The 22,799-nt window shown below is 37.3% G+C and overlaps 1 protein-coding gene across 1 annotated transcript in view; it reads left to right on the top strand.

Annotated features, from left to right (window-relative positions):
* The window catches only part of LOC130214247 (potassium/sodium hyperpolarization-activated cyclic nucleotide-gated channel 2), a 133,811-nt gene that overhangs the window by 52,431 nt on the left and 58,581 nt on the right, over positions 1 to 22,799 (top strand). The window contains 1 exon segment of the mRNA XM_056445848.1: positions 15,703 to 15,921. Within this exon segment, the coding sequence (XP_056301823.1) occupies positions 15,703 to 15,921 (219 nt within the window).

A 22,799-nucleotide genomic window follows, 5' to 3' on the forward strand; every position in this document is an offset into this window, starting at 1 on the left:
TAATTCAACAATAGGGGTGGTGGCCTGGTAGGGGGTCTACAAGACATTGTGCCCAGGGGCCTCTGAATTCTTAATCCAGGCCTGGTCCGAACTGACCCCACTGTATTTTTTGTATAATCGACTTTTATTCTGTCCTTAAGTGTCTTGGACACTTCTGGACATAAATAAGTACATTTATATATGTACATTTGACTGTATTATTTCTGTCCCCTTCAAAATTGCTCATGAGAAAATTTGATATTTATTGTTCCTCCCTACTGTCAAATGAAATATACGCCCATGGATGGTAGGGTCAGAATTTGGCATTGTAAGGGTCCAACTATTAGTCTTATGACGGAACTAACAGTATGGGTGAAGGTTAAATGTGTGTAAGCCTTTTAGCACATGTAAAAAGTAATATTTATTTGGTAAAATTTATTTTAATTTGTTTCCAACTCCGAATTTAATCTGACTCCAATTTCATTCATTCATTCGTTCATTCATTCATTTTCTTGTCGGCTTAGTCCCTTTATTAATCTGGGGTCGGCACAGCGGAATGAACCGCTAACTTGTCCAGCATCTGTTTTACGCAGCGGATGCCCTTCCAGCCGCAACCCATCTCTGGGAAACATCCACACACTCATTCACACTCATACACTACGGACAATTTAGCCTACCCAATTCACCTGTACCGCATGTCTTTGGACTGTGGGGGAAACCAGAGCACCCGGAGGAAACCCACGCGAACGCGGGGAGTACATGCAAACTCCACACAGAAACTCCAACTGACTCAGCCGAGGCTCGAACCAGCGGCCTTCTTGCTGTGAGGCGACAGCACTACCTACTGCGCCACTGCGTTGCCCTGACTCCAATTTATAATTATTTAAATTTAGATTTATCCAATTCAAGCAGATTAACTTTAGGTTGTGATTTGGTCTCATTTAGATTGAATAACCTAATAAATCCTAATGGTTCATAGTTTACCCGAAGCCGCTTAGAGTCAGTATGCTGGCCAGTTTTATCTGCTCACGGACATGTCCTCGCCACTTCTAGTTCTTAGATAGAGGATATACCTGTAAGCTAATTGTCTTTTAAATAATATTAGGCCGCCCCATGCTTGCTCATAAGTAAAGAAAGTTTGATTTAGCCACTAGATAATGCCACACTAAGTCAGTGATTGTCAGAAATCAACAGGTCTCTAATGTTGCGCCTATGCTCCATCCATTGAGCCTGAATGTATTACTAATCCTGGTCGTAGGCTGCGGAAACATCAGCCTAAACAATCTACTAGATTTACAGTAAATGATTTCAGGAGGTATTAGAGTTAATCGAGAATTTTACCTTTATTTGTCGGGCTAAGATTTTCCATTACAGTTCACATAATTAAACAAAATAAGCCAATTCAAAACTAACTGAAATCAAATTAACGGATATAAGGGAGATTAATAAATATTACAGTGAAATTAAGACCACTTTACCAACCACACAGAGACATTTAAAATGACACCAAACATGAATATAAAGCCACAAGATACACCATATTAAAAACTTGGACATTCTGTGTGGAGCTGCTCTGGTCGAGAAGGTAAAGTCCAGGGCAAAGAGAGGGGCTCAGGCTTCATGATCGAGACAACCTGAACAACTGGTTTCCTAGCTGATCTTCTTCTCAGATTAGAAAGTTTATTGTTTTAGTGCCTGATCATTCTCGGGGTCTTGTCTCGTGTGGACTTCCATAACAGTTCTCAGGGTTTAATATTATGGAGTGATATAGCCATCCTTACAGCGTCAACAACCTGAAATCATCGATCCATCCTGCCTTGTATAAACAGTTCAGGCTGGTGGTGGTGGTGTAATGGTGTGGGGAACATTTTCTTGGCACACTTTGGGCCCATTAGTACCAATTGAGCATCGTGTCAACACCACAGCCTACCTCTGAGTATTGTTGCTGACCATGTCATAAAGCGTAAATCATCTCAGACTAGTTTCTTGTACATGACAATGAGTTCACTGTACTCAAATGGCCTCCACAGTCACCAGAACTCAATCCAAAAGAGCATCTTTGGGATGTGGTGGAACAGGAGATTCGCATCATGGATGTGCAGCTGACAAATCTGCAGCAACTGCGTGATGCTATCATGTCAATATGGAGAAAAATCTCTGAGAAATATTTCCAGTACCTTGTTGAATCTATGCCGCGAAGGATTAAGGCAGTTCTGAGGGCAAAAGTGGGTCCAACCCGGTACTAATAAGGTGTACCTATTAAAGTGGCCTGTGAGTGTATATATATTCCAGATAGACGCACATACACAGTATCATCACCCCAGGAAGCTTTTCCACTTGACTGCCACATTCATTTTTGAGATGATAAAGTGCACTGACTCGGATGCGGAGATGAATGTATCGGTGACAGGATGTCGGATTGTCTAGGCTGAGATTAAAAACATATATTACAGCGTGTGCATCTGGAGTGTGTGTGCGTGTTGTCGCGAGCACTGCTGTATGTTCAGATAAGCTATTTGTAAATAGAGTCAGAACAGGCTGGCGGCCCCAATGCACTATTACAGGCAGTCTGATATTGGCAGAGCTTATCGGCTGCAGGGCACCCGCTTCTGTACGCTTAATGAATGTCTTCCCAGATATTTGCTCTATCACTGCAGACCAGGGCATGAATGAATGAGGCAATGAATGAGAGAGCCATCAAGGAAGTGGCTCTGATCCTCTGCGGCTCATTCGCTCATGCTTTCTCTGCCTTTCTGGCATACTGCTTTTCTCACTTTCATTATACTGTTTGCAATTGAAATGTATTGTAGTTAAGCACAGGGTGGGTTGTTCTTGTGAAACCCAAGTTCTGAACTGACTTATTTATTTATTTATTGAAATTTTGTTTTATTTTTAAATAATTTTTAACTTAATATTATTTATTTTATTCAACTAGTTTATTTTAATATTTAATTTATATACATTTATTTATTTATTTATTTATTATATTTATTATTATTATTTTTAATAAAATAATACTACTACTAATAATGCTAATAATACATATTAGAACATTTAATAAATATTAGAACATTATTATTATTAATATTATTATTAGCATTATTATTAAAATATTATTTTATTTTTAAAAATATATGTTTTCTATTATTTATTGAATTGAGCTAGTTTATTTTAATATTTAATTTATTTTCAAAACATTGGATTTATTTAAAGATTATTTTTATTATTATTATATTTTTATAATAATAATATTGATAAATATTATAACATTTATTATTATTATTATTATTATTATTATATTAATATTATTATATTAATATTATTATTATGATTAATATTATTATTTACATTTTATTATTTTTATCAATATTTATTTTAATATAATTAAATTTATTTAGCTATTTAATTTTAATATTTAATTTATATTCAATAATGTTGGATTTATTTGTTTATTATATTTATGTATAATAGTAATAATAATAATAATAATAATAATATTAATATTAATAAATATTAGAAATTTTATTAATATTATTATTTAAATATTATTTTAATTTTAGTTATCTTTATTTTAATAATATTTATTTTAATTAGCTAGTTTATTTAAATTTATTTATATTCAACAGTGTGGATTTAGTTATTCATTATATTTATTGTTAATATTATTAATAAATATCAGAACATTTAGTTATTATTATTATCATTGTTATCATTTTTGAATTTTTTTTGTTCATTTTTAATAATCTTTATTTTGATATTATTTATTTTATTCAGCTTGTTTATTTAAATAATTCATATTCAAAATTTTGTATTTATTTATTACTATATTAATTAATACTACTACTACTACCACTACTAATAATAATACATACATACTAGAACATTTAGTTATTATTATTATTAGTATTATTGCTAATAAATATTAGTAATCTCCATCTTAATATTTATTTTTGTCATTGAAATTCATTTCAGTATTCAGTTATTTATTTTTGTCATTTTCATTATATTTCCATAAATTGTATTTAATTGTAATTGTGTGAATACTATTTAAATAAATGTATTAATGACATTTTTATGTTCAGCTTTTATTTCAGGTTTTGGGTCAGTCTAGTCACAGAAGGGCTTGCAGCTTTTGCAAAAGATGTTAGTTTCTTCAGAATAGCACGCTACTATTTATAGCCCTGGAAAAAAAAGTAACCTTGAATGCTCTGTAAGTCATTTCTGATAAAAGCGTCTGCCGAATGCATGAATGCAAATCTATGTTAATGTACTATTTTTTGCTGCAGGGTGGGCGGTATGACCAAAATCTCATATCACGGTTTGAGTAATTGGATATAACTATATTTTAAATGTGACAAATGACTCATTATGTAATCAGACTGTTAAAGTCTCAATGAACCGGAAGCGGTGACTGTTTTTTTCCCGTGTTGTGATGCAGTTCCTAGAGCAACAGAATATTAAATGAGAATACAGTGGGCTTTTTTTCTACTGCAAGTTGATTGGATGTAGTAAAGTAGACATTACAGTCAGAAAGATCTGGAAAAGGGTTTGAGGAGAGTTATTACAACCTAACAGACTCCTCCTCCTTAACGTTTTGTTTGTTTTCAAAACTGACAGCTGGAGGGGGCGTGGTTTAGTATGTTAGCTACACCCAATATCTCACACTGACCTAATCTGAGAATGGAACTGAAAACAAACAGGAAGCTCATTTTTAAGATTACAAGAGCAAATCGTTTTTTAAATCTTAATGACGTGCACTGACGAATTGTTCACCACAAAACTGGCAATGTGAGCTAACAAAGCCAATATGGTTATTTTTGATCTCATTTGTGCCTTAAATGAAATGTTCTGCATTTCTCAGATATTAACCTTCAGTGGTAAGTTTAGAATATCTCAACTGTCTCCCTGCAGTGAGTTTTTAAAAGTTCAGAACTTTAGACTGTGTTCCATTTCGGTTTCCATGGTGATGCGTCAAGCTTCAATTAAGAATTTTGGTTTGACCTTCTAAATTCATTCTAATTTCTGTACATTCTAAATCTCCTAAAGACTGTTTTCTTGGAACGCAAAATGACCCATTATGCTTTGCATGTATGTGCAAGGAGAACTTCCGGTCATCAGCTGATGCTGACCCAATTCAAAACTAGATTAAAGACCTATCTGTTCAGTAAAGAAAACACTTAGTGCACCACTTAGCGGGCTTCCACACAGGTTATGCATCTTGTTGATATACACTATGAACAGCAGCTACGCTAATTATTACCTTTATTCTCCATTTCCACCTGGGGATACTCTTCCCGAGGCCCTCAGACTATGCAGAGTCACTGATTCGATCCAAGACTAACGACGAGATGATCCCAAGGTTTCCATATCCTGGACCAGGCCGAATCCTGAGCAGCTACTGTGATGGTCATGGAAGAGTGGAGAACATGAGACTGATTCCTGTGACGCTCCAGAGACAGACGAGTCTTCGCTGAGGCCAGCTTCCAGCCTCCGCCACTGAGACTGCAGCTCTGCACAAGACGTTTGGCCAGCGGAGAAATTAAAATGATCGTGTCCAACTGAGTCTGGTTTCTCTCAAGGTTTTTTTTTTCTTCACTTTCGCCATTTAGTGAAGTTTTTTTCCCTCTCCGCTGTCGCCACTGGCTTGCATGGTTCAGGATCTATAGAGCTGCGCATTGTTGGATTTGCTCTTCAATATTTGGACTCTCAGTAGTGATTATTAAACCACACTGAACTGAGCTAAACTGAACTTAAACACTACAAACTGAACTACACTGTTCCTATTTACTGTGACCTTTTATGTGAAGCTGCTTTGACACAATCTACATTGTATAAGCGCTATACAAATAAAGGTGAATTGAATTGAATTGAATTGATGCATGTAAACAGTCACATCTGGACAGCTTTGAAATGATAGTTTTAATATATTTTACCTGCATTTATCTTCTTTAAACCGATACTGTTGTCGATCAGCGCCACCTCCTGGACTGATCATTTTGAAGAATGTGATCTAATAGGATGGAAAACAACTGCTGTGAGGCATTTTCCTCTCATTGTCAGACGGCATCTTCTGCTGTTTAAATGAAGCCTCGTCATCGCTAAAGTCACCTGTACTGTCCCACTAGCATACTGATTTAATAACTGTGATGAAGTGAAAATAAACTGACATTTTGAAATGACAGAAAAACACAAACCGTGGTGTATACAACACACTAAATGAAACATAAACGGCTCACGATTAGAGCGAACATGCAAATCAGCTAGCAGAGTATCAGTAACAGACTTTAATTGGTCATTATTGTAAATTGCATGACTTACATACCTGTTAAGTTTCATGCTAGTAATCTGGTTTGCTCTATAATGCAGTATAATAAGTATTGCGTGTGTGCGTGTGGCATGTGTGTGTGTGAAGAGCCGCTGAGCTAACAGCTGACAGGCCCGGGAAACAAACACACACACACTGTATTTCTGACGGCAGACACGTGAACTAGGAGAAAGTTTTTCTCGCACGCTTGAACCACATCTGACAGATTATAACAGCTTTAACACACTCCTTTCAAAGTTGTGTGTTACAAAAACACTCCGTAATCCACTCAAAACGCTATTGAAACCCATTTTCGAAGTGCAAATTATCGGTTGTAAACGATGTAAACGGAAGTTCTTAGCATTCTTCCGGAACACGCTGGTCGCTATGGCGCCCTCCATGCGGCAGCCAGGAAAAAGGTCTATAATCTCATGATGCTCCTATCGGGCACAGAATTACCAATCTCACATGTCGATCACTACTTTAAGACGATTGTTGCTAGAAGGGATACAGCTGCGGCCGGAAGTTAATGAGAATTATTTATGTTATTTATTAAATTGCCCATTAATTGTATTTTACAAACGTCTACCCCTACCCTTTACACAGCTATCACAGTAATAGAAAAACAGTAACTATGCCGTGTATTATTTTTATTGTTTTATTGTTTATTAGCACGATCGCATCACAGCAAGAAGGTCGCAGGTTCGAGCCTCGGCTGGGTCAGTTGGCGTTTCTATGTGGAGTTTGCATGTTCTCCCCATGTTGGTATGGGTTTCCTTTGGGTGCTCCGGTTTCCCCCACAAGCCAAAGACATGTGGTACAGGTGAATTGGAATGTGGTACAGTGATGGGTTGCGGCGAGAAGGGCATCCGCTGTGTAAAACTTATGCTGGATAAGTTGGCGGTTCATTCCGCTGTGGCGACCCCGGATTAATAAAGAGACTAAGCCGAAAAGAGAATGAATGAATGAAATTAACTCTTAATTGTATTTTATTAATGTCTACCCCAACCCCAACACTAAACCCAACCATCACAGTAATGTAAAACAGTAATTATTATTCATATTATTTTTTTAATTACCCATTTGATTATATTTTATTAACGTCTACCCCTACCCAAACCAAGACCCAACCCTCACAGTAATGAATAACAGTAATTATACAGCGTATTATTCATATTATTTATTAAATTACCCGTTACATTGTAATTTATTAACATCTACTCCTATCCAAACCATAACCCAACTCTCACAGTAATGTAAAAACAGTAATTATACCAGGTATTATTCATATTATTTATTAAATTACCCATTTCATTGTATTTTATTAGCATCTACTCCTATCCAAACCAAAACCCAACCCTCAAAGTAATGTAAAAACAGTAATTCTACTGAGTATTGTTCACATAATTTATTAAATTACCCATTACATTGTATTTTATTAACATCTACCCCTACCCTAAACCCAACCCTGACAAAAAAGTGACCAACCCCCTCCCCCAGAGAATCATCAATCTATAGTGATCAATAATTGACTCTTTTACCAGAAGGCATGTCTTCCTTTGCTAGAGCATTTATATTGACTATTACATTTCCCCCATTCAAAACCATACATTTACATTTACATTTACATCTAGTCATTTAGCAGACGCTTTTATCCAAAGCGACTTACAAATGAGGACAAGGAAGCAGTTTACACAACTATAAGAGCAGCAGTGAATAAGTGCTATAGACAAGTTTCAGGTGTGTAAACTCTAAGAAGCAAAGCATTAGTAATGTTTTTTTTTTTGAGAGAGAGAGTACAGTTAGTGGTATAGCCAGAGAGGCAGTTACAGATTAGGAAGGAAAGTGGAGACTAAATAATTGAGTTTTTAGTCGTTTCTTGAAGACAGCAAGTGACTCTGCTGTTCTGATGCAGTTAGGGAGTTCATTCCACCAACTGGGCAGATTGAATGTGAGAGTTCGGGAAAGTGATTTCTTCCCTCTTAGGGGTGGAACCACGAGGCGACGTTCATTCACAGAACGCAAGTTTCTGGAGGGCACATAAATCTGCAGAAGTGAGAGCAGATAAGAAGGAGCAAAGCCAGAGGTCGCTTTGTAAGCAAACATCAGAGCTTTGAATTTGACGCGAGCAGCAACTGGCAGCCAGTGCAAACGGGTGAGTAGCGGAGTGACATGTGCTCTTTTGGGTTCATCAAAGACCACTCGTGCTGCTGCGTTCTGAAGCAGCTGAAGAGGTTTGATAGAATTAGCTGGAAGCCCGGCTAGTAGAGAGTTGCAATAATCCAGTTTGGAGAGAACAAGAGCTTGAACAATGAGTTGAGCTGCATGTTCAGATAGGAAGGGTCGGACCTTTCTGATGTTATAGAGTGCGAATCTGCAAGATCGAGCAGTTCTAGAAATGTGCTCAGAGAAGTTTAGTTGGTCATCAATCGTTACTCCAAGGCTTTTTACCATTTTGGATGCAGTAATGGTTGCCCCATCCATCTGGATTGAAATGTTATGGTGTAGAGTCGGGTTGGCAGAAACTTCAAGCATTTCCATTTTCGCGAGGTTAAGATGAAGATGATGATACAAGTCATACAAGTGACATGTCTTGTGTTTTCTATTGGTGCTGCTCAAAGGGTTACTGTGGTCATGTGACAGTGTTATTGCAAACATAGACTGTATAAAAATAGTTGCAAACCACAGTTTAAAGTCTATGAGGTCTCCTAAACTCAGTTCAACAATTCAATTTACCTTTATTTGTATAGCGCTTATACAATGTAGATTGTGTCAAAGCAGCTTCTCATAAAAGGTCACAGTAAATAGGAACAGTGTAATTCAGTTTGTAGTGTTTAAGTTCAGTTCAGTTTAGCTCAGTTCAGTGTGGTTTAATAATCACTACTGAGAGTCCAAATATTGAAGAGCAAATCCAACGATGCGCAGCTCTACAGATCCCGAACCATGCAAGCCAGTGGCGACAGCGGAGAGGGAAGAGTATCCCCAGGTGGAAATGGAGAATAAAGAGAATAATTAGCGTAGCTGCTGTTCATAGTGTATATCAACAAGATGCAGAACCTGTGTGGAAGCCCCCTAAGTGGTGCACTAAGTGTATGCTTTACTGAACAAACTAGTTTCACAATAAAACACAGTTACATGTTACAGTTTAAGTCAAAATGATTCGCCCTCCTGAGAATTTCCCAGATGACGTTTAACAGAGCAAGGAATTTTTCACCGTATTTCCTGTAATATTTTTTCTTCTGGAGAAACTCATATTTGTTATATATATAATAAAACTAGTTTTTAATTTTTAAAAACCATTTTAAGGTCAATATTAATAGCCCCCTAAGCAATATTATTGTTCGATTGTCTACAGAACAGCCAATGTTATACAATAACTTGCCTGCTTAACCCAAACTTGCCTAATTAACCTAGTTAAGCCTTTAAATGTCACTTTTTTAGCTGAATATTAGTATCTTGAAATATATCTATTAAAATATTATTATTTATGTACTGTCATCATGGCAAAGATAAAAGAAATCAGTTATTACAAATGAATTATTAAAGGTGCTGTATGTAAGTTTTTGACTCTTCTAAAGCATAAAAATTCCCTAATATTTATTGCAGATATTTAAGAAACATGCTAAGTGAACATTTATCTGAAAAACAATGCTGAAGTCAGATATTCTGCTTTGAAAATCTGTCTTTCGTGCTGGAACGCTGTCTTTGATTTGGTCGTTTTAACCTGCCCAATGCCAGCCTTGGTGGAAAACAGCGTATTTCATTCATCCTCCTGTGGGCAGTAACAGAATCCGAAATGTGACGCAGATTCAGTTCCACATAAGGTTATTAACAAGCAAATGATATAAATATTATGAGTGTAAACATTAGGTGAGCAAGTTACATTGTTACCTCGTGTTCTAACAACATGCTTCGTGTCTAGATTTGCAGTGATGAGCAGTTTGGCTGTTTGCACCAGACGAAACATGACAGAAATTTAAACTCAGCCGTTCAGAAGCACAGAATGGTGCACTCACTCATGAAATGGCAAGGTTTATAATCTAATTAATATATATTAACCCTCTTTGACATTATTGAATGTAGATGCTGAATCAATCATATGTGTTTAGTTCTAAAATTCAATTTCAGACGGTTTATTTTATTTTCAGGATCTGAGGTGAACTATCTGCTGCTGCTTTCAGTAGTATGGCAATAAATGTCATGTAAAAAGGCATTCAAACTAACATTATTAGCGTTTAACACTGAATACAGCACATGAGGTGTACCTGAGGTGATCATTGTCAGTTTTCTGTTGTTCACCTGTGAGAAATTGAAGCCGTTTCTAATATATCAATTCGAGGTGTCGGTTAGGACGAAAACTCCTTTTAATATGGAGAATATTCCTTCCATCAGGTGCCGTTGCTTTTATTTCTAACACGGTTTAAATCACTTGCTCCTGTCCTTAATCTGGCAACCTGCGCATGCGTTTGATTTGATCCAGGAGTGCAATACCTAGTTGAACCACTGGGTGTCAAACTTACATACTGCACCTTTAAAACTATTATGTTTGGAAATGTGTTGAATAAATTCAGGAGGGGCTGATAATTCTGACTTCAACTGTATATGCAGGTTTTAGGGTAAATATTCAGGGTAGTCCTGGCTACAATGTGTGCAATGGCTGCTGTACAATTTGTCCTTCTCTATCCACTCACTTCTCTCTCTCTCTCTCTCTCTCTCTCTCTCTCTCTCTCTGTGTGTCTGTCCAGCATGGACACTCTGCTTCTTCTGTTTTCAAGGCAAAGTGCTGTAGTCTCATGTATAATTCAGGCCTGTTCACTCCGGTATTCTTACAGTGACCTGCTCCCTCTGACTTTCCTCATTTCCCAGTTTTTACCTGCTTCTCTCCTACTTTGCATGCAAATGTGCACAATAGATACCAGCCTACTGCATACACACTGTAGAGTCCATAATCTCAGACCACACTGAAAATCTTGGCTTTTTATTTTCAGTGTTTTTTTTTTTAAAATAAAAAGGAAGTGGCAACACGGTGGCTTAATATTTAGCACTGTCACCTCACAGCAAGAAGGTCGCTGGTTCGAGTCCCAGCTGGGCCAGTTGGCATTTCTGTGTGGAGTTGGCATGTTCTTCCTGTGTTGATGTGGGTTTCCTCCGGGTGCTCCGGTTTCCCCCACAGTCCAAAGACATGGGGTACAGGTGAATTGAATAAACTAAATTGGCCGTAGTGTGTGTGTGTGTGTGTGTGTGTGTGTGTGTGTGTGTGTGTGTGTGTGTGTGTGTGTGAATGAGAGAGTATGGGTGTTTCCCAGTGTTGGGTTGCGGCTGGAAGGGCATCCGCTGCCTAAAACATATGCCGGAGTTGTTGGCAGTTCATTCCGCTGTGGCAGCCTCTGAAATAGAGACTAAGCCGAAGGGAAATTAATGAATAAAAAGGAAATCTGGATAATTACTCTTAATTTATAGAATAAAATAAGTATAAAGCAGCAGTGGTTCTGTCTGCTCTATTATATTATGTAATGATGTCCCAATCCATTTTTTTTGTTGCTTTTTATTTTTATATCTGCTTTTTCCAGTGTAATACTTATATAATTTACATATAATAATCAAATATAAATGCTGAAATCTTTGTAAAATTGAAATCGAACGCAAGAAACACTAAGATGGATAGATCAGTTTTGTGTAATTTCATTTCAGTACTCAGTTATTTATTTCAGTAACTTGAATGTATTTTAATTGTAATGTTACATTACATTACATAATGTATTTTAATTATTAATTTAATTTGATTTCAATTAACGCTATTAATAACTCAGTTATGCGGCATGGTGGCACAGTGGTTAGCACTGTCACCTCACACCAAGAAGGTCACTAGTTCAAATCCCGGCTTGGCCTGTTGGCATTTCTGTGTGAAGTTTATTGGCATGGGTTTCCTCCGCGTGCTCTGGTTTCCCCCACAGTCATCCGCTGTGTAAAACATATGCTGGAATAGTTGGCGGTTCATATGCGACGACCCCTGATAAATAAGAGACTAAGCCAAAGGAGAATGAATGAATGAATGAATAACACAGTTGTCCAATGACTTGCATAATTAACTGAACTTGCAAAATATCTAGGGAAATATGTACTGTCATCACAAGGCAAAAACTATGGTTATTAAAATGTTAGTTATTAAAACTAATCAACTGCTAGAAATTGGCCAAATGTTCTTAGAGGGGTATTTACAGTGTATGTGACACCATTTTCAATTCACATCAGAAAGCTTTTCATGCATTTTGATTATTCATTTACATGACAGAGCCATTTTGGAAAATGCTAACTTTAGATAATAAGTTTCAAGTGTTCATTTTTAGTGTGCTTTCTGAGTAAAATGTGCTAACATTGGCAGCCAGAATAGATGATGAATCGTTCACCTCTGCTATAAGTGGAAGGTCATTTGTGTAAATTGCATTGTGGGAGACAGTGCTAGTGCGGTGTGCTCTTATTTTGTACTGCGCACTTTAAGAAAATCTATATATTGTGCATAATATACATGCTATAATAATAGGATACACTAAGGCAAAATTACTATCTACATCTTTTATTTGTGTACAGTAATTAGTCATGAATGGATGCAGTGGATCCTGCTTTTTTTTTCTTCCTCTGCTCGGTTCAGGAGTTTGAGCATTTGGGCAGAGGACAGCAAGCGTAATTAATCTTGCCTTGGGAATTAGCCGGATGTCAGTATAAGTCAGGCAGCAGACGCATTTTTAAAAAGGGCACATTTAATGGCTTCTTGTTTGAGGCCGCTGGCAGACCCTCGCTACACTGATCTCTGTCATGCCCAGACTCAGAAACGCTGGAGTTTTGGGAAGAGTTTTAGCTTATTGCACTGTCAGACATTTGATTGGATTTTTATGGTAACTTACTGGCAGCAATTTACCCCTTTACAGTAACTTACCTTTTTTTTAATGGTAAAGGCCCACGTTTACATTTTACAGTATGAAAATTTTTACAGTACTTTTACTGTAATTTATTTACATTTTGCAGTAACTTACTGATAGCACTGTTGCCTGCAATTGACCCCTTTACAGTAACTTACCTGTAAATGTGTTTTACAGTAGCAGGCCATACCGCAATATCATTTTGCAGTAACTAGCCTTTCCACAACTTTTTATGGTAAAATGCCCTTTACTACATTTAAATGGTAAAGTATGACCATTTTTACAGTACGCTTACTGTAATTTTTATAATTTTTATTTTGCTGTAACTGTAACTGTGGTTTACAGTAGCAGGGCCATACTGCATATTTATTTTACAGTGAAAGAGCCTTACCACAACTTCATTAACTGGTAAAATGCCATTTACTACATTTAAATTTTACAGTATGACACTTTTACTGTACTTTTACTTTAATTTATTTACATTTTGTGGTAACTTACTGGCAGCCCTGTTGCAAGCAATTTATTCCTTTACAGTAATTTACCTGTAAATGTGTTTTACAGTAGCAGGGCCACACCGCAATTTCATTTTACAGTAAAATAGCTTTACTACAACATCTTTTATAGTAAAATGGCCTTTACAAAACGTAAATGGTAAAGTATGACAATTTTAACAGTATTTTTTAACTGTTATCTTTATTTACATTTTGCCGTAGCTTACTGGCAGCACTGTTGCCTGCAATTTTACCCCTTTACAGGAACGTACCTTTAAATGTGTTTTACAGTAGCAGACCCTACCACAATTTCATTTTCATACAGTGAAATAGCCTTTCCACAACTTCTTTTTATGGGAAATGCCATTTACCACATTTAAATTGTACAGTATGACAATTTTTACAGTACTTTTACTGTAATCTATTTACATTTTGCAGTAACTTACTGGCAGCACTGTTGCCTGCAATTTACCCCTTTTACAGTAACTTACCTGAAAATATATTTTACAGTAGCAGGACCCTACTGCAATTTCATTTTACAGTAAAATAGCCTTTCCACAACTTCTTTTTATGGTAAAATGCCCTTTACTACGTTTAAATTGTACAGTATGACAATTTTTACAGTACTTTTACTGTCATTTATTTATATTTTGCAGTAACTTACTGACAGCACTGTTGCCTGCAATTTGCCCCTTTACAGTAACTTACCTGTAAATATGTTTTACAGTAGCAGGCCATACCGCAATATCATTTTGCAGTAAACTAGCCTTTCCATAACTTTTTATGGTAAAATGCCCTTTACCACATTTAAATGGTAAAGTATGACCATTTTTACAGTACGTTTACTGTAATTTTTATCAACATTTTGCTGTAACTGTGGTTTACAGTAGCAGGGCCATACCGCATATTTATTTTACAGTACAGTAGCCTTACCACAACTTCTTTTACTAGTAAAATGCACTTTACTACATTTAAATTTTACAGTATGACACTTTTACTGTACTTTTACTTTAATTTATTTACATTTTGTGGTAACTTACTGGCAGCCCTGTTGCAAGTAATTTATTACTTTACAATAACTGACCTGTAAATGTGTTTTACAGTAGCAGGGCCATACTGCAATGTCATTTTACAGTAAAATAGCCTTAACACAACATCTTTTACAGTAAAATGGCCTTTACAAAACTTAAATGGTAAAGTATGACAATTTTTTACTGTTATATTTATTTAAATTTAGCTGTAACTTACTGGCAGCACTGTTGCCTGCAATTTTACCCCTTTACAGGAACTTACTTTTAAATGTGTTTTACAGTAGCAGACCCTACCGCAATTTCAGTTTACAGTGAAATAGCCTTTCCACAACTTCTTTTTATGGGAAATGCCATTTGCCACATTTAAATTGTATAGTATGACAATTTTTACAGTACTTTTACTGTAATCTATTTACATTTTGCAGTAACTTACTGGCAGCACTGTTGCCTGCAATTTACCCCTTTTACAGTAACTTACCTGTAAATATGTTTTACAGTAGCAGGACCCTACTGCAATTTCATTTTACAGTAAAATAGTCTTTCCACAACTTCTTTTTATGGTAAAATGCCCTTTACTACGTTTAAATTGTACAGTATGACAATTTTTACAGTACTTTTACTGTCATTTATTTATATTTTGCTATAACTTACTGACAGCACTGTTGCCTGCAATTTGCCCCTTTACAGTAACTTACCTGTAAATGTGTTTTACAGTAGCAGGCCATACCGCAATATCATTTTGCAGTAAACTAGCCTTTCCACAATTTTTTATGGTAAAATGCCCTTTACCACATTTAAATGGTAAAGTATGACCATTTTTACAGTACTTTAACTGTAATTTTTATCAACATTTTGCAGTAACTGTAACTGTGGTGTACAGTTGCAGGGCCCTACCGCAATTCCATTTTACAGTAAAATAGCCTGACCACAACTTTTTCATAGTAAAATCTCTCACTCTTTCTTTCTCTCTCTCTCTGCAGAATGACACGTGGAGTGAGCTGTACTCATTCGCTGTGTTTAAAGCCATGAGCCACATGTTGTGCATCGGTTACGGTCGCCAGGCTCCGGAGAGTCTCTCTGATATCTGGCTGACGATGCTCAGTATGATTGTGGGAGCAACCTGTTACGCTGTCTTCATCGGACACGCCACGGCCCTCATCCAGTCGCTGGACTCCTCACGCCGACAGTACCAGGAGAAGGTAAAGAGACTGGGCTTCCTATTACTCCTTTTTGATGGTAGCTTTTAAATAGTGTCTAAAGGAAAATGATAATTGCAACATGGGCTCAATGGAAATACAACTGATGTCAGAATTGTTAGGCAGTTATTATAACGATGGTTTGTTCTGTAGACATTCTGCTTTTATTCTAGCCAAAGTAAAACATATAAGACTTTCTCCAGAAGAAAAAATATTATCGGAAATACTGTGAAAATTTTCTTACATCATTTGGGAAATAATTTAAAAAGAAAAAATTGACAGGAGGGTGAGTAATCCCTCTGCATGTGCTTCAGTCATTTTGATAAATATGTACTTCAATATATGTTGACTGCGCTTTCTAGATAAAATGAACACTAGGGGGCAGTATGACGACAGCAACTTTTGTTCCTTTTCACACTTATGATATTTACAGAGACAATTTATAGATGAATAAAGGATTATTTTCATGAAATCCTTCAGAGAACATCAAATAAATGGCACAAACAACTCAATTCTGTCTATGATTTGTAATTGTATACGTTTGTCACCTATCCATCTGCATATGGACACTTTTCTGGCTAGTCAGTTCTCTCAGCAGCTCACTTTGTAGGGTGTTGTACTTGTGATGCAGAGTGGCAGTGAAACACACTTCCACAAAATAGATAAAAGCAATGTAAAATCAAGGTAAGACTATGCAGTCACAGTGCACGTTTCTGTTTGTTAGCTTTTGAAAACAAGCTTTTGAAAACAAGCCCTGTTTGACAAGCCCTGCCTTCTCCTGGATGTGTACAAGAAGGACGTGTATCTTAAACATTCAACAAAACGTACCCTAAGCAATGTATTACAGATTCACAAAAATGTTCACAACGCCCTCTAGTGGATTTGTCATCTGAAACGTTCAATGAAATGTACCTGGAGCAATGTATAGCAACTTACACTGATGCACATATTTCCAGTGAGCCTAGGCTGGATAAATGGACTTATTGTCTTCTAAAAGTAAGCCTGTTGAAATCCAGATATTATAATGAGTGTTGGGTGACAGTGGCTCAGTGGTTAGCACTGTGGCCTCACAGCAAGAAGGTCATTGGTTCGAGTTGGATCAGTTGGCATTTCTGTGTGGAGTTTGCATGTTCTCCCTGTGTTGGATTGGGTTTCCTCCTGGTGCTCCAGTCTCCCCCACAGTACAAATACATGCACTATAGGTGATTTAAATAAACTAAATTGGCTGTAGTGTATGTGTGTGAATGAGAGTGTATGGATGTTTCCCAGAACTGGGTTGCAGCTGGAAGGTCATCCGCTGTGTAAAACATATGCTGGATAAGTTGGCGGTTCATTCCGCTGTGGCGACCCTTGATAAATAAAGAGACTAGACCAAAGGAAAATTAATGAATGAAATAACGAGTGTTTGATTTTAACAAAATGTGCTGCATCTGACCAATCAGAGCAGAGTATGGTCATCAGCCAATCAGAGCACAGTAGGATTTGCCGACCAATCAGAGCATAGTATGCGCTCTGAAAAGCAGGGTTTAGAGAAGCCAGATCCTTGAATGAAACATTTTGGACGCTGTGAAAAATAAGATGATGCTGCGATAGATATTATGTGAAAATTGTAGTGTTTTTTTTTTTGGACTCCATTTTTATAGGTGCTATTGGTATTTTTATGTCATATAAGTGCTGCAGAATACTCAATACACTTTATATTTGACATTTTGATCTCCTTCTAACGTTTGCAGAATAATTTGCCTTCCTCATTTTGTGTACTTTAAATGAAAATCTACATATTTTTGGGGAAATGTACTAAGACAGAACTGGGGCACTGCATGTTGACAGACTTCTTTGTCATGTATTGTTTGCATGTAAGGATCAGCATCTGTCTAAATTCATTACTGCTTAACTTTCAGGCTTATACAGTAAAATAAACTGCTGTGTTAGCTTTGGTCTAGTGAATCTTGCTTTGTCATCAAATCACTGGCACATTGTCCTCCAAATTTTTAGGCAGTTGTGGGTAATTCTAGACTACAAAGCTTGGATGAATGCACATCTTGGAAAGCTCCGGAAATCATTCATTCATTAATTTTCCTTCGGCTTAGTCTCTTTTTTTATCAGGGGTCGCCACAGTGGAATGAACCGCCAACTATTCTAGCATATGTTTTATGCAGCAAAACCCCTTTCAGCCACAACCCAGTACTGGGAAACACCCATACACACTCATTCACACATACACACTCATACACTATGGCCAATTTAGTTAATCCAATTCACCTATAGCGCATGTGTTTGGACTGTGGGGGAAACCGGAGCACCCGGAGGAAACCCACGCCAACACGGGGAGAACATGCAAACTCCACACAGTGCATCTGTATGGCACTTCGACGTCTACAATGTTAGTGCGTTAGAGTTCATTAGTCTTTGAACTTCTGAAACTCTCATTAGCAATGAATCCATTACCGCACCTCATGATGTTACTCCTCCATCCATTACAACTCATTACAGGCTGTATTGTTCCATCTCCCTGCGCAGATCATGTTTGTGCAGCTTTGTTTGTCACCACCGCACAGAGTCAGCATTTCTTCTGTGTTGATTAGATAATGAGCGCTAATGCGACAGATATACAGTTAAAGTCAGAATTATAAGCCCTCCTGTGTATTTTCCTCCAATTTCTGTTTAACGGAGAGAAGATTTATTTCAACACATTTCTAAACATAACTCATTTCTTTTGTCTTTGCCATGATGACAGTACATGATATTTTTCAAGATACCAGTATTTCAGCTTAGAGTGTCATTTAAAGGTTTTATTAGCACAGTTATTACTCTATAAAAGAGAAAACTGAAGTGATTGCGTTTGGGAAGAGAGATGAGGTTGTCAAGGTGAATGCGTACCTTGGCTCTAAGGGTCAAACAGCAAGATATAAGGTCAAGAATCTTGGTGTGACCCTGGAGTCAGATCTGAGTTTCAGTAGTCATGTCAAAGCAGTTAGTAAATCAGCATACTATCATCTCAAAAACATTGCAAGAATTAGATGCTTTGTTTCCAGTGAAGACTTAGAGAAACTTGTTCATGCTTTTATCAGCAGCAGGGTGGATTACTGTAACGGCCTCCTCACTGGCCTTCCGAAAAAGACAGTCAGACAGTTGCAGCTCATCCAGAACGCTGCGGCCAGAATTCTGACCAGAACCAAGAAATCAGAGCACATCACACCTGTCCTCAGGTCTTTACACTGGCTCCCAGTTACATTCAGAATTGAGTTTAAAGTATTATTACTGGTCTATAAATCACTAAATAGCCTAGGACCTCAATACATTACAGATATGCTCACTGAATACAAACCTAACAGATCACGCAGATCTTTAGGATCAAATAAACTAGAAATTCCAAGATTTCAGTCAAAGCAGGGTGAATCGGCTTTCAGCTACTAACAGCGCCCCCTACTGCTGGAATCAGCTTCCAGAAATGATCAGACGTGCTCCAACATTAGGCACATTCAAATCAAGACTGAAAGCACATCTGTTTAGCTGTGCCTTTACTGAATGAGCACTGTGCTACGTCCGACAGTTCACACTATTATGTTTTTCTCTTCTTTTTCATTCTTTTATAACACATTTGATCTGTTTTTATGCTTATTTATTTTATTTTTTTTACCATTTTTATTATTTGTTTTTATTACTCTTATACTTGTTTCTTTTATTCCTGTTTATGTAAAGAACTTTGAATTGCCACTGTGTATGAAATGTGCTATATAAATAAACTTGCCTTGCCTTGCCTATAAAACACCCCAGAATCAGAAGGTCCATAATTGACCATATACTGTATGAATTGTTTTGTGAATAATAATGAAGGCGGATCTGCGTGAACAGTTATGCGCAGTTGTTTAAATCCGCATTTGTTGACAGACAGTTTGGCATACCTGTCAACATTGGGATGTGAAAATAAGGGATATGCCCACAATAATAAGGGATTCACCTAACCTACACCCCCCCCCCCCTCCATTTAAAAAATCGCCAAATTACTATGTTCATTTGGAGCTGTAACATTTTAAGTAAACAGTTCAATGGTCAGCAATATGTTTATTATTATTATTATTATTATTACTTGCAAATGAAAAGGTAAACAGTATACATTAGCAGCAAATGCATTAGCAAACAGTTCTGCTTTGTAAAATTAAAAGCCATAATGAAATAGATTCAAGCTATCAAATCTCATTAGCCATTTCTTCACTGTATAACTTACACATTCTGAATGAAGAGAAACAAATTAATCTCTTATTTATTTGGATTTTTTTCTTTTCATGACATTAAATAACAGGCGTATCTTTAAAAAATGCACAGATCTAACAGTATAATGAAAGCTTTCGATTGCTTTCCTAACTTTTTATGCTCATTTAGGACGAAATTAGTTGTGTTTGAAAAAAACCTACCAAGATCGTCATCTTTAGGTATTGTTATTATTAATTATGTGTATATGTCTGTTCAAACACGCACCTTAAACCCAGACTTTCGCTCCGCTTCAAATCGCGTGTACAGAATCCGTTTGGGAAACAGTGTCTATTTATCACTATGAAGTGCGTAACACCTGATTTTATTGGATTTTTTTCTTTTAGCTGTTATATACTATAATATGCTGTACTAAACAGAAACATATTATTTACAGTAAATAACTGAACTGAACGATTATGCCTCATATGTTCTATTGACCGTTTTATTGATCACTAAGATATGATTGACTTGGATTTAAGTTGCTTCGATTTAAAAATGAAAATTGTAAAAATAGCTTCGATGTAGCTAAGCTACTTTTGCCATGTAGCTTTTAGCTTAGCTGGCTACATTTCCCAGAGAGCAGCTATTAATGTAGCTAAGCTCACTACATTTTTCAAGTAGCTTGCCCAATACTGTAAACAACATAAAACAGAAACAATTTTATGTTCTGATAGCGATTCCTATGTAGAAGAATCACTTCCTGCCCTCTATCTGAATTTCGCGCATCATCAGTGACGTCATGTGAAAACAACCTACAATGGCTACGTCCGAATCCGCCTACTACTCAGTAGGTACTGCATTTGAATTTAAACGTACTACTCAGCCGTTAGAAAAGTATGTTCTATACGGTATGAATGTAAACAGTATGAATGGAATTCGGACGTACTATATATACGCCATTTTGTCATGATCACGTGACCTATCTGCATCAGTTGTGTCGCCTTACTCCCATTCATGAATTCTCTCGCTGGGGATTATGGGATAGCGCAGCGTGCATGGGATGTAGTAAGTCATTCGAGTACTTCTCACATACTGATTTTCGAATTCTGTCATTTCGAATATACTACTCAGCACGCATACTGATTTTAGCGCACTGTATAGTATGGAAGTATGCGGTTTCGGACGCAGCCATGTTTTTTTTTCGGTAGACCTTCAGAAAAAAAAATTGCTAAAGGGGGCTAATAATATTGACCTTAAAATGGTTTTAAAATAATTAAAAACTGATTTTATTCTAGCTGAAATAAACCAATTAAGACTTTCTCCAGAAGAAAAAATATTATTCCTATAAAATATTATTCTATAAAATTCACAGGAGTGCGAATAATTCTGACTTCACCTGTTTGTCTTTCTGCCTGTGTGTTTGTTTTCTCTGGCGGATGAGACCACAGCTACAGCATCAGCTAATGTACTACCTACCGCAGTGCTGACTTGCTAGTGTCTGTCATATTTGTGCGTGTCGTCGTGTTTGTAACTGTAGATTAGAGTTGGCGTGGCTTCAGCCTTTGTGCTCAGCCAATCATTTGTCAGCTCTGTTACCGTGCAAGAAATGCCGGCGGAGGCAGCGGAGGGCTCTGATTGGTCGCTTTGAAAATGGCATCTTTGCAGTCTGGGCCTATAATCTGAAGGGGGGGGGGGGGGTTGTATCCTCAGGTGGAGGACAGAAGATGTGTGTGTGTGTGTGTGTGTGTGTGTGTGTGTGTGTGTGCGAGTGTGCGATATTACTGTGTCTCTCTGGACCAACTGAAATTGATGAGGCAGCAGATTAGTGTCCTGCCAATGTCCTCGTGAAGATGACGTAGGTTTATGTGTGTGTAAGTCTGTGTGTGTGTGTGTGTCTGTGTTTGTGATTGTGAGTGTATGTGTGAGAAAGGGATGTGTGTGTGTGTGTTTGTGAATATGTTTGTGTGTGTGAGAGAGAGAGAGAAAGAAAGAGAGAGAAAGTGTGAGTGTGTTTGTTTGTGTGTGCGTGTGCGTGTGCGTGTGCGTGTGCGTGTGCGTGTGTGTGTGTCAGTGTGTGTGTGTCAGTGTGAGTGTGAGAGAGAGAGAAAGAGAGAGAGAGAGTGTGAGTGTATGTGAAAGTGTGTGTGTTGGAGCGTGTGTGTGTGTGTTTATGTGAGCGTGTGTCTGTGTTTGAGAGAGAGAGATTGTGTGTGTGTGTGTGTGTGCATGTGCTTGTGAATGTGTGTGTGCATAAGGGAGAATGAGAGAGAGTGTATATGTTTGTGTCTGACTGTGCGCGTGCAAGTGTGTGTGCATGTGTGTGAGAAAAAGAGAGAGTATAGGTGTGTATGTTTGTTTGTGTGTGTGTCTGCGTGTGCGTGCGTGTGCGTGCGTGTGTGTGTGCATGTGTGTGTGCATGTGCGTGCGTGTGTGTGTGTACATGTGTGTGTGTATGAGCATATGTATGTATGTGTGTTTGTGTATGTGCATGAATGTGTGTGTGTGTGTGTGTGTGTGTGTGCATGTGTGTGAGAAAAAGAGAGAGAGAGTGTGTATGTGTATGAAAGTGTATGTGTTGGAGCGTTTGTGTGTGTGTGTGTGTGTGTGTGTGTTTGTGTCAGTGTGTCAGTGTGTCAGTGTGTGTGTGTGTGTGTGTGTGTGTGTGAAATTGTATGTGTTGGAGCTTC

Source organism: Danio aesculapii, chromosome 2 (assembly GCF_903798145.1).
Source record: "Danio aesculapii chromosome 2, fDanAes4.1, whole genome shotgun sequence".
In the NCBI taxonomy this organism is placed as follows: domain Eukaryota; kingdom Metazoa; phylum Chordata; class Actinopteri; order Cypriniformes; family Danionidae; genus Danio; species Danio aesculapii.